Here is a 13,384-nt window from a genome sequence, read left to right on the forward strand (position 1 = left end):
TAGATCAGAAAAATCTCACCCTGGAACAGGATAAAAATATTTTGACATCAATTGCAGATATTCAACCAGCAGCAAAACTTGATCCCAATGCAACCGAACTTGAAAATGATATATACGAAACGGAATTTAATGAAGCAGTTATAGATCATAATTTTGTTAATCCATTAATCTTATTTGTCTTACACCTTGAAATTTTTTTTAAAAAGGTGAATAACTTCAAACCAGTTTATTAGTGCACAGACTGCATTAAAACATGTCATTAGACATTAGAAACATCTTATAAATAATTTTTTGTTAAAAAAAAAAAACAATAAGTCATAACTCATAACTCATAATAATTAATACCACAATTTTATTGATTGAATATTTAAACATAAAATAAATAATCAAATATAAATATGCATTTCTTACAATAAGATCTTTATTTTGAAGAGCTATCTTTTAATGTAATTGTTCTGTTAAACACTAATTTAGTATCATTAGAATCCAAATCAACACAAAAATATCCCAGTCTTTCAAACTGATAATTCTTTAACACTGGTGATTTTAATATGTGTACGTCAGCATAAGCGTTGACTATTTTTAATGAATCTGAATTAATATCACTAAGATAACCGTTTGGCACTAGATTAATGTCTTCTGGATTTTTATGCATAAATAATCGATCATATAATCTGACTTCAATCTCAACAGGATTTGAAACCCAATGTATAAATGCTTTTGGTTTTGGTGCGGTTTTAACATCTGTTGCTTCAACATGAATTTCTTTTATAGTTGTCCCAACAGTTACCACCTTGATCGCTTTGATAACAATTCCTGCATATCTTAAGCCAACAGTTTGATCAATGGTTAGACGACGATAATCTTTATCTGCATTTTGACTAAAATCATTGGATTCAATGTACAATATTGAGGAGAACTTAACATCGTGCCAACCTTTGTCTGGATCATTAGGAAAATCAGGAACACTTAATGAATATGGCTTATTTAATTCGTCAAAGTTTGTTATTATTATTTTTAATGGCTCTAGGGCAACCATAGTTCTAGACGCTGTAAGATTTAAGTAATCTTGAACTTCAGATTCGAGCATTTGTGGATCAACAATAGCTTGAGCTCCAGTTACACCCATACGAGCACAAAATGAATTTATAGATTTTGCAGGAAAGCCTCTACGCCGCAATGCTGATAATGTAAACAACCTAGGGTCGTCCCAATCATTAACAATTTTATTTTCAATTAATTTACTAATTTTTCTTTTTGATACAACTGTATAATTCATGTTAAGTCGACCATATTCCCATTGTACAGGGCAATAAAGATCTAGAGAATTACATAGCCAGTAATACGTAGATCTTCGATTTTGAAATTCTTTAGTGCAAAGAGAATGTGTAATATTTTCAATAGAATCACAAAGACAATGGGTATAATCATAAGTAGGATATATACACCATTTATCTTTAGAACGATGATGTGGTAAAAATTTGATACGATAAGCAACTGGATCTTGTTTACCTTCTTCAAGAGTAACTTTCATTCTTAATGTAGCTTCTCCTTCATCGAAAATTCCATTTTTCATATCATTAAGTAAAGATAGATTTTCCTCAATTGGACGATTACGCCATGGAGATGGTGGTGGATTAAATCCTTGCATGTCTTGTTGTCTTTGATGGCAGACATAAGCCAATCCTTTTTTTGTTAGAGCAATAGCCCAATTATAGAGTTTATCAAAATAGTCCGAAGAATGGGTAATTCTATGAGGTTTATAGCCTAACCATTCTACCATTTCTTTGATACCAGTAAAATATTTTTCTTCTTCTTTCTCTGGATTTGTATCATCATACCTAAAAGTATACAAAAAATGATTAAAACAATTTTAACTATATCAATAGGGTTCAGAATTGAATACCAAATGCTTTTTTTTTTTTTATCAATAATGATTGAAAAATAAATTTCATTTAATTTGCAATTGATCATTATGATTATATACTTATTTATGGTACAAATCAATAAAAGCTTATAAAGGCGATGCATTTTTGATGTGTGTTTAAAATTATATTTAATGAGTATACTTTAGTATTGATACTAGACATATCAATTAAGAATTCTATAAAGTTAATTTAGCGTTTATCAAAGTACCTATACTATCTATAAATTAAAATGTGTTCTTGATGGATAAATTTAAGATTGTTTTTTAATGAACGCTTTTTATTGCACTTTAATTTTATTTATTAATAATATTAACTTTTATATATATATATACCTGAGAATACATTCACCATTAGAAGCTTTAGCAAACCCAAAATTAATATTTATGGCCTTGGCATGTCCAATGTGTAAAATTCCATTAGGTTCTGGAGGGAATCTAGTAATAACTTTACCACTAGTTTCTTTTAAATGTTGGGCTAATAACATTTCAGTATTTTTGGTAATAACATAACCATCAGTTTTAAAATTTTCCCCGGGCTTGTGGAAATCCACTTTACTCATTATCTCTTCAATGGACAGTGGTTGATAAGCAAGAGTTTTCTTTTCTATAGGTTTGATTTCTTTAATTTTTTTCTGCTTTTGAACAGGTGCTAAATCAGCTTCAGTTTTAGCACCTAAAATATTCAGAATTTGATTGTCTACTTCATTTTTTATAACTTTTCCATCAGCCCATACTAGTTTTTTTCTAACTTCTTGCATTAAACCACCTATGTTATATTTATATCTTTTCTCTAACAATTCATTCTTGTTTTGAGATAAAATTTCTTCAACTGTTTGTTTTATTTCTTCTATTGTAATAACAATACCAACTCCACATGCTTTATCTAACTCCAATAAATCTATATTTTCAGATATTAATGAACGTAAGTAATCCAAACAGCAATCAATTCTTTGGGGAGTATCCAATTTGTTTTCAAAAATATATGAGTCAATAAGACCTACATACTTAGAATCTTGACTTTTTAATTTGGAAGCTAGATGATACAATAAAGTACCATAGTTAGTTAACGGTTGATCTGTCTTGGGAAATTCATTGATGACACTTTTTAAATTGGAAGTCAAATTTTTATTTTTTAACGTTTCTTTAGCTTTAGCCTCAGAAAGACCAATAGAAACAAACAAATCCAAATCAGACATTTTCAATTTCTGAAAAAAATTCATTTTAAAACAAAAAAAAAAATTAATTAACAATATTTATTAGTTATTTTTACCAATATCTATTATAAGACTTTGAATATCTTTTGTTCTTATCAGAGCACTTGAAATAACTCCTATTGGAGTATGTATATCTTTAACACCAATATGGTTGTAGGCTCCAGTTGTTGCAACAAATGTAGCTTTTACTTTAGAATTATCATATAAGATGGCTGTACAACGTTTATCTAAAACATTAAATGTCACATATTAATATTATACATTATGTAACTATTTAAGTTGTACAAAATCTTTAAGTTAATATAATATAGTTCAAACTTTCATCAAAATTGAACAGACATTTAACAGAAAAAATAAACATTACCTAATCTATCCATGTATACATATTAGTTAAAAATCATAATTTATTTTAAGACCCATAAGTAATTTTAGAGAAGCTTAGATGTGTTATACATATAAATGTTGCTTATACTTGTTAGTTATATCTGTCACAATTTTAATGGATTCAGTCAATGTACAATGCACAATTATAGCGGATGTCTGGACCTCATATTTATGGAGTTACCATTGGCAATGAAACAAAGTATGTGATTTGTGTAAGCAATTGTTATTCTTTTTTTTTAATTTTAAGTATGAATAAATTATGCTGGCTATTGAAACATCATAATTTTATAATTATCAAAGGGGTGGTGTAAATATCATGTTATTTTATCTTATACATTTATTATTTTTTTTTTTAATGAAACTATTACAATATTTTATAATATACATAATACACGATATATCATAAAGATATGTCATTTTATATAAAATTACATTTGAATATGTCAAATTATTATAAATATCGAGAAATATATATGATGTTATAATAATTGATGCTACTTTTATAGTGAAAGGAACTGTGAGCCGAGAGAGTACTTATGAGGTATGAGGTATAACTTATTAACTAAAAATAATGATAGGTATTATTTTTAATGATTGCTTATACCATCGGCCTTGGAAAAGATAACTAATTTGGAGTAAAAAAAAAGAAAAGGATAATATACATATATAATAACTGTATTGATTTAATATACAATTAAAAATATAAAAAAAGTAAGTTTGTTAGAAAATGTTTAGTAATAAACAATAAATAGTTAGATAGCACACCTACCTATATACTAGTCTAGAAATGTCAATGATTATCATAAAAATATAAGATATAAGATAAATTATTATTATTAGGCAGCGTATAAATATATTTACAAAATAAGTTGAATAGGCTGTTGAGTATTCTATATTTAGCAACTTTTACTAGAAGTATATTAAATACTACTAATACACGCAATTTTTGGCAATATTGAACAAAATAAAACGCAATAAGTAGATATATTTCTATTATTTTATGTTATTTCTATGGTAAACACCTAAGTCAATAACATCTAGTTGTGTAAAATATCCCAAAACACAACTTAATGATTTTATTTTATTGTATGGGGTCAAATAACAAATAAGAATAGTGTGACCACTGGGTGACTCCTCTCATCAAATTAATCGTGTAAAATATCTATCATCACATATTCTTATTCCCAAAAGAACAGATTGTATACATCAAAATCTATTAACATTTTTTTTAAATATTTTTATAGTTTTAATTTTTTAAGCTTTTTACTTTTTGAAATACAACACATATTTTTAAATTTATATTCTGAAGCAAAATATTTTTCAGATTATTTCTATAGATTATAATCTAAATTCGAACAAATAGTTTACGAGTAAAAATTATTAAAAAAATATCTCCAAAAGCGTTAAGATTAAAATAATGAATGTTGTTTGATAAAAAAAATTTACTCAGTATAATCATTGATTATGTTATATATTCAATCAATGGTATAACATACCAATCGTACCTAAATGTATTGAATGGTATTTATGTGGATCATAATAAAATGTAAAAGTACTTACCTTCTATTTTTGAAATGATATTTAGAAATCGTTCTCTCAAAAAACTGGCTGCGATCTGTTCACTGCTGTCCATAAAAAAATTGTAGAAAACGACTAATAGACCAAATAACTGAATTACTAAAAGTCATTAAGTGAAACGGGATGTGGACGATGTGATCATGTGGACTATTATCACTTCAGCAGTTTGGCATACGGGCTACGGTTAATGTGTACTCGTCTTCAATTTCAATTCTTTAATCTTTAGAGTTTTGATAATAAGTGATACACGGAAGTCTCGCCAGACAGCAATGTTGATCTGCACGGTACCCGGTTGCGTGGGCGGCAAACACTTATATGATGGTAGTAACGGACTTCTCTGAAGCTCCCATAATAAATAATATCATATTATATCTTATATCTATTAGTATATTAAATTGACAACAATTATTATAAATAATAATAATATTTATTGTTTTTCGCGATGTATTGTGTTATAGTAGACTATCATTGGTATTTACTACTTGGGTAGTACATGAATATAATATGGTGGTAAAAACTCTATATTATAAAGCTGATAAAATGATTATTATTTTTTTATTTTAAACTTAAAATATAATTGTTACTACTTGAACAAAAAAATCCTGTTAACTTTTTATTTTAATTATAATTCAATTTAATCCTTTAAGGATAATGTATTCACGTACTGAAGTACAGCGTTTATCACGCTACCAATCGTACTGAGATAAACAATCGAAACGGATACGTTCCCAACTTTGACGGCTCGCCCATATCAACAACAATATTACATATTTTTTATTTTATTCAACTTATACTTATTACAAATAATAATAATATTAGTACATTTTATTTAATATATTCCAAACGCAATTAATGCATTGTTTACTAAACCAATACTGTAATTTAATATATATATATTTTTAATTGTAAGTGATTAAATAAGTTTTACACGTATTATATTAGAACAGTTACCAATACACTATTTGAGTTTATATAGGTAAGTGAATTTAATCAAATAGGTAATATATATTTTATATTTTCTTACAATTTACAATAACCTTGTTATAATCTACTTAAAAGCTACTTATCCATAATATTGGGTAAATGTTCCTAAAATTTTAATTGATTATTATGCTGTGGAACTAAATTAATTTCTTAATTATTTTACTGGACTGTTTCTTAAATACCTAGTATTTAATATCTTTATTTTTAATTATAAAATATTTTTATTGATGTTTCATTTTCTCTATTTTTACTTTAATTGTGGAATATTAGTAATTGTTCATATTGAGCATCAATAGGTATTGTAAGATATTACCTTAATTGATGCAAAATATTTATTTTAAATAATTTCTTATAATACTTAAAAAATTGTACTTATATATTTTTATTGTTTATAAAAATAGTCAAGTAAATATGTATTTATAACCATACCAATGACATTTTTGAAATTTGTGAAACTTAACATTTTCAAATATGACAATTATAGTCAGGGTTGGATTTACACTTAGGCCCGTGAAGCTTGGACCTAGGGCAGCAAATTTTGTAAGAAATGAAAAAAAAAATCATATAAATATTTTATGCATTTATGTAACAGTGTAAATTAATATTATATAATATTTAATGTACATAAATTAAAAAATATAGAAGTAAATCTGTAAATCCATGAATTTGAAAAATAAATTCTACATTTTTTTTTTTCTTGGAGTTAGGGCAGCATATTTATAAAGGCCTAGGGCAGCACCTGTTTCTAAATCAAGCACTGATTATAATACCTAAGTATATTTGTATTTATAAATAAGACTGTCCTAAGTGACTGATTCATTATTAACGCAGAGCCAAACCTATAAGAGTTATCGATTTTAAATTTGAAGGTATATTAATATTATAATTTTACCGTGTTCTAAGTAAAAATGTATCAACATTTTAATTTTAGGGGGTTGAAATTAGCAATAAACAAAATTTTACATGTAAATTATATACCTATATACATCGATGAGTAAGCGCTTATAATTCATGAGCTTCTAGCTTATGTTTTTAGACTTTTCACATGGACAATTTTATGTGACATGCTCCAGAGTCAGTATGCCCACAAGTTTAGTGATTTTTGCACCAAATGTAGTTTATAGAGAAGTTTTATAGTAAAATTGTTGTTATATATCTATTAAAATATTGCGCACAAAGCCGTGACAGGTAACCTGTTAGTTGTGTATATATTAAAGTATATAATATACCTGTTAAACAATTTCTAGAGCAACTAAAACTTTGTTCTGTAAAAAAAGTATAAGCCTAGATATCTTTAATGCGTGCTACCTTTAGGACTTAATTAAATAGGAAAAATATATTTATTTTATACAATATTACATCAGTGAGAAATTACCTCATAAGGATTAATTAGAAATTATTTTATATATTTATATCTTAATAGTGTCTACTGCTATTTATTGTATAGGTTTATCTTTAATTTTGGTAACTAAGTAAAATGTTTATGACTTGTATCTTGATGAACTTTTTAAATATGTTATTCAAATTTGATATTTTAAATAAAGTGAAGATTTCTAAAAAAAATTTTTTAAATTCTTATTCTTCTTTTTTTTTTTTTAAATTTTATTTGAGTAATTCAGAAATCTGTACATTCTTAGTACATTAAGCAGAAACTATTTGAATTGAAATTGATAGTTGTGTAGCTTGATTGGAGAGACCATCCATCAACAGCAGTCCAGCTATTTTTCTTTTAAATTTTAACATCACTAAAATATATTTCATACACAAGAACGTATGATATAAATTCTCTTTGAAATAAAATTAGTTAGATAAAAATATTTTATTTTTATTTTTTATATAATGTGTAAAATTATTTTTAATTGTTTTCAGTGTTATGATGGGCGATGTGACTGCTGAAAGTCCTCCTGCTGATGATGTAAATAACTCTGGTTCTTCTTCTTCATCATCATCTGATTCTGATGGTGAATCAAGTAGTTCATATACCAGTTCTAGTTCTTCTTCTTGCTCTGAAACACCTAACAACCAGTGCAAAAATTCTAGTTTTCCTAATTATGATGATGATGTTTCGCAATCAAATGGACAATCTGAATGGATGGTTTGTCAACTTTGCCTATATAAGGTTAAAACACCTTTACAATTAAAACAACACATGCGAATGCACACTGAACATAAAATACATCGTTGTGCTATATGTAATAAAACATTTGAACAAGCTACTCGATTGGAAAAACATATAGCCATACACTGTGGTACAGATAATCGTTTTGAATGTTCACTTTGTGGCAAAGTGTATAAACTTAGAACTCAAATTGTCAGTCACATAGCAGCTCACAAAAAACAAAACGCTGGACGTCGTATTTCATATACATGTCACATTTGCACAAAAAAGTTTTCAAATAAGTCAAAACTGAAGGAACATGTATCAGGACATGAAAACGGAACATTGCATTCGTGTGATGTTTGTGGGCGAACTTTTAAATTAAATTCATACCTTGTTGTTCACAAAAGAACCCATGAGATGAGTGTATCTTATACAGGTGATAAACCATTCACCTGTTCACTATGTAACAAGTCATTTTTGAGCAAAAGTAACCTAGACCTACACATGTTGGTGCATAATTATGTTAAAAAAGCATCATATAGCTGTGACATTTGTGGAAAAATATTTATGCGTAAATATAACTATGATGCTCATATTAAAATACATCAATAGTTAAATAGTTATTACTTATTACCATTACAACTAACAGTTATTATTGCAACACAATTCTCCATAAGCTCTAAAACCGTTATTATTTTAAAATTGTGATTTTTTTTCTGAAAACTAAGAATATTATTTTTTAAATTTATCAATTATACATTTAATAAGAGCTTCTTAAACTAATGTTTTAGTAATTTTATTAACATTTCAATTATTTTCTCCTCATTATTTTCCATTACTACAATTTTTATAAAGTAATATTAAATGATAAAAAATCTGGTCATTAAAAATAAGTATAATTCATTCTATTAAATGAAGAAAATAATTTACCAGGTTTAAAACTTTTAATTTCCATTGTAACCATAAAATATTTATAATTGTTTTCTTAGTATTTATTTACTATTAATTTTTTTACATTCTTTTATTCATACAAAAAAAACAAAATATTGTACAACAAATGTATGTTTTATAAATAATTTATAAATCCAGTAAGTAACTAGAGAAATTATGTTCCAATATATTAATTTAAGTCCATTTATATTATGTGTATAGTAAAAACTAAGTCGTACAAAACCATAGTTTATTTAAATGTTTTATTATTTATTTATTTTATTTTAATGTGTATTATAAATTGTATTTTAATATGTGTTTTATGTTTAATTCAGAGAATAAACTTTTGTTCTTGAGTATAATCAGATTTTAAATAAATATTATTGATAAGGATCATTATTAGACAGATAATTTTTTTGTAATTGTATAAACTTCTAGAAAAATAACGTAATTATTTTACTGTTTTAGTATAACTTGTACTTCTTTTTTATATTGTAATATATTTATAATCATTCCAAGACAAAATGTCTATTGAAATTATATTAAACTAATTATTGTGTATTTTCTGAAATATTCTATATAATATATTTTATGTATATCACTAAAATATACCAATTATAATATTGTATATACTACCAAATTTTGAAAATCTTAATTTTTTTAATATAATGATATGAAATATTTATTCATTTATTTTATAAAAAAAAAAACAATTGTGTTCAAATTTTAAAATTATTTTGCTTTTTATTTTTATTAATAACCAAATATTAAAAAAAAAATGAATCTTTTATGTATTAGATGTATTGTATTTTATTTTTTCTTAACAATGAATACATTATTCTTTATTTGAAAATAATTTTAAATTCACTAAAACATCTACTCTATCTTACTATTAGCTGTAATATTGTCAAATGATAATATGATTGTTTAGTATTATTGTTGACTAAAAAATAACAGATGAATAATTTCTATGTAATTTATTTTCATGTTGTGTTTTGTGTTTACTCACAAGTAATATTATAGCAACAATGTAATTGTTTTTTTAGTGGTCCATACCATGTTTGCATAACTTGTGTGTGAAATCAAAAATAATTTTACACATTCTGTGAATCATAAAATTTAATTGATCAAAATATAATTGGTAAACATTTTGTATATGTGTATTTAATTGGTATCTTCGGTTTGACTTATTAATAATTTTTATTTAAAATTTTAAAATTTTGTGCTAGTAGTTTATAGATAAATTAAAAATATAAGCATGATATTTAATATACGCATACGTACATTTTTCAATTAATAACCGTAAAAAATTATCATATTTTATTTACAATCATTGTATATTTATATAATTATAATGTCTAGTTCCTTAGTGACAAAAAAAAAAAAAAAAATATGTGTAATTTTTTGTTTTGGTATTTCCAATTTAATTTTGTTTCAAAAAATAAGTTTATTTTCATACTTAATTTATAGGCATGAATAATGAGTACTCAATATTTTGTGTATTATAAGGATATCATTTTTATTATTAATTTATACCATACCAATTACTAATAGATCTAATTATATAAAATAAATGTTTTATGTTAAAAATTTCATTATTTTAATATTTTGTTTTTTTTTCTTGCCATTAGATTTGTTCTGTTACATTTTTTTTTTTAATTAATAAATTATCTATAGGTACATGATATTAATTTTTAATTTATTATAAACCTAATTATTTTTATCACCACTACCTATGTAAATATTATAGATTTTTGTGAACTATATACTTACCTAATAATTAATGTGTTATTTTTTCATATTTTATCTATGCTCTTACTTCATTAAATTATTATAGACTAAACTAGCAAAATTTTGGACTGATGTCTGATATTCATATTAATAATTAATCATACTTCATTAACACTGAAAGAAAATTAAAAATATTTTCTTACCAAATTAAATACAAAGCAGAGTACCTATGTAATGTACATATTGTACATTTAAGCATTTTCAATCATGAAGTATGATGTACCAACAAATATGTAATTAAAGTTAAATAAGAATTAAGAGGACGAGAGACTTGTGTGGGAAAATCGTTCTTTTACATCTTTTGATATCTTAAAAAATGTTACATTTTATTTATATTAAATGTATATTTTACTGATTTGTTTCAACACATACGTGTGTTTGGCCTGGGCTGGGTACAAATATTTTGATAATCTGACTAATCGATTTTGGATAGCACTAAATATATTGTATACCTACTTATTAATTTATTACCTTTATTACTTTACAGTTCACAGTTAATATAGTAATACTTTATAATTAACAACGATATATAACATTTTTGGTTGAACTTATGATTTTAGGTATCTAACTTAACTTAAGATACCTAAATTGCAAAATAATGAAAACCATAAAAACATTTTTATGAAAACTCTTTAACTTTTCTAAAACTGAAAAGTATCAAATTTTGACATACAAAAATTATGAAATTTATTATTGAAATAATATTTATTTTAATAATTACAATAATACAACTATCTATACGCGAAGAGAATTTAAAAAATGTAATGGTTTTAATGATTTTATGATCGTGTCAGCAGTACCCGCGCACTTCGTTTCTCGTAAAGAATTTACCCATAAAAATATCAAATACTGATAAACAGGGCTGTGAATTTCATTTTTGCATATTTAACCGGTAAGGGCATTTAAATGCACGATTTCGCGAGTTCCTCGTGTTATTGCTTTTTTCACATTTTAATATGTTTTTCTCATTTGTAAAATTTCTTGAATTTAGATGATACAATTTTACCGTACTAATTTTATCGCGGTGGTAATTGTAGCAAGAACATTTTTTAAACCCGGTCTAGAGTGCCAGAGTGGCATGCAATACCATAGCCTCCTGTTATTATTGTGTGGTCTTTATTTATGGTCGAAAGTTAATAATAAAATATCTATAATTTTAATCTATTATATAATGGTGGACAAATCAACGATAGTACCTATTGTCCGTCGTCTCGCACGTGGTAATATAATTGAAAAGTTTTTTGTTCAGATTTTTTTTTTTTTTTAATTAAGTATACATACCCTATTACACAAGTAAACATTGTCTAAAAATTTTGTTTTGTGAAATTCAACCCCTATAAAAAGTTAAAAAGGATTGAAAAGTGTAAAATTAGAAAAAAATGCCTAATCAAAACCGCTGAAGCTATATGGGGATGAAATTCGGCCAGTAGTTGTTTCATGACGTAGACATCCATGTCTTTTATGGGGGAAGAAAAGTATATGCTTTGATATAGACACGGTGATCAACATAAACGATACATTAATAATTATCCTGTTGAATTTTTAAATTCGTTGAAACCACCAGATATGCTAAATCATAGGCTTATTCAGCAGTGTGCAGGCACGCCGGTTATGTAGTTGCGAAATTTGAAACCACCTAAACTGTGTAATGGGACCAGGCTTAAAGTCAAAGCCGTACATCGCAATATAATGGAAGCCACAATTTTAACTGGATGTGCGAAAGGGTAAACTGTATTTGTACCACAAATTCCTTTAATTTTGAACGATCTTCTGTTCGAATTTAAACGATTACAGTTTCCCTTCAAAGTCTGCTTTACAATGTCCATAAACAAGTCTCAATGTCAGAATTTCAAATTTGTGAAAATAGACTTGCGAGGAAACTGTTTTTTTACATGAGCAGTCCGCAGTTCTCCGTAGCTTGCAACCCACGTGTAAACTCACTCAGTAGTTTGATGATTTTGGCTCCTATTATTAGATCAGCGAAAAATATGTTCTACAAAGAAGTTTTGTTGATAATATTTTGAATAATTATTAGTAAAATATTTTTAAACCTTTACCGTTAAAACTTATCGCAAACGAAGCTATACAGGCATACAGCCAAAAGCTATAACGCCTATAACCAAGCGCGCCCATAGAAAACTTCTTAAGGGGGAAAAAATTTTAATCATGTCCATGAGTAGGAAGGAGTTTACAATTTAACATTATATTATTATTACTATTATATATTACGGGATTGGTAAATTGGGTCCCGGAAAAATAAAGGTTGTAGGTAAGTTGGGTCTCGGAAAAAATATATAAATTAAAATGTATGTGGTTTTTATAATATTATGTTCTCAATAAATAATATTATATATTTATATGGTACCTATAAATGATTAAAAAATTGTGTACCGGGAAAAAAATGTCAATACACTAAATAATATAATACGTCAAATTTTACAATATATGGTATAAATAATATTAAAAATGTTAATA

General features: G+C 25.7%; 2 protein-coding genes across 3 annotated transcripts; one reads left to right on the top strand and one right to left on the bottom strand.

Annotated features, from left to right (window-relative positions):
• Positions 1–332: 332 nt before the first annotated feature.
• LOC112594167 (probable glutamine--tRNA ligase) lies at positions 333–5,382 on the bottom strand. Of its 2 annotated transcripts, XM_025338824.1 has the most exons (4): positions 5,086–5,382; positions 3,198–3,368; positions 2,261–3,132; positions 333–1,841 (listed from the first exon to the last, which is right to left on the bottom strand). In XM_025338824.1, the coding sequence occupies exons 3-4, from the start codon at positions 3,121–3,123 to the stop codon at positions 422–424; spliced, it is 2,283 nt and encodes a 760-aa protein (XP_025194609.1). In that variant the 5' UTR covers positions 3,124–3,132; positions 3,198–3,368; positions 5,086–5,382; the 3' UTR covers positions 333–421. The 2 variants fall into 2 exon arrangements, with proteins under 2 accessions (XP_025194609.1, XP_025194608.1); XM_025338823.1 differs by lacking the exons at positions 3,198–3,368; positions 5,086–5,382 and having other exon boundaries at positions 2,261–3,146.
• A 348-nt stretch (positions 5,383–5,730) lies between these two features.
• LOC112594171 (zinc finger protein 616-like) lies at positions 5,731–8,922 on the top strand. The gene is made up of 2 exons (XM_025338828.1): positions 5,731–6,079; positions 7,957–8,922. The coding sequence occupies exon 2, from the start codon at positions 7,961–7,963 to the stop codon at positions 8,798–8,800; it is 840 nt and encodes a 279-aa protein (XP_025194613.1). The 5' UTR covers positions 5,731–6,079; positions 7,957–7,960; the 3' UTR covers positions 8,801–8,922.
• Positions 8,923–13,384: the final 4,462 nt, after the last annotated feature.

The sequence above is a fragment of the Melanaphis sacchari genome, unplaced genomic scaffold, assembly GCF_002803265.2.
Source record: "Melanaphis sacchari strain LSU unplaced genomic scaffold, SCAv2.0 Contig221_pilon_pilon, whole genome shotgun sequence".
Taxonomy (NCBI): Eukaryota; Metazoa; Arthropoda; class Insecta; order Hemiptera; family Aphididae; genus Melanaphis; species Melanaphis sacchari.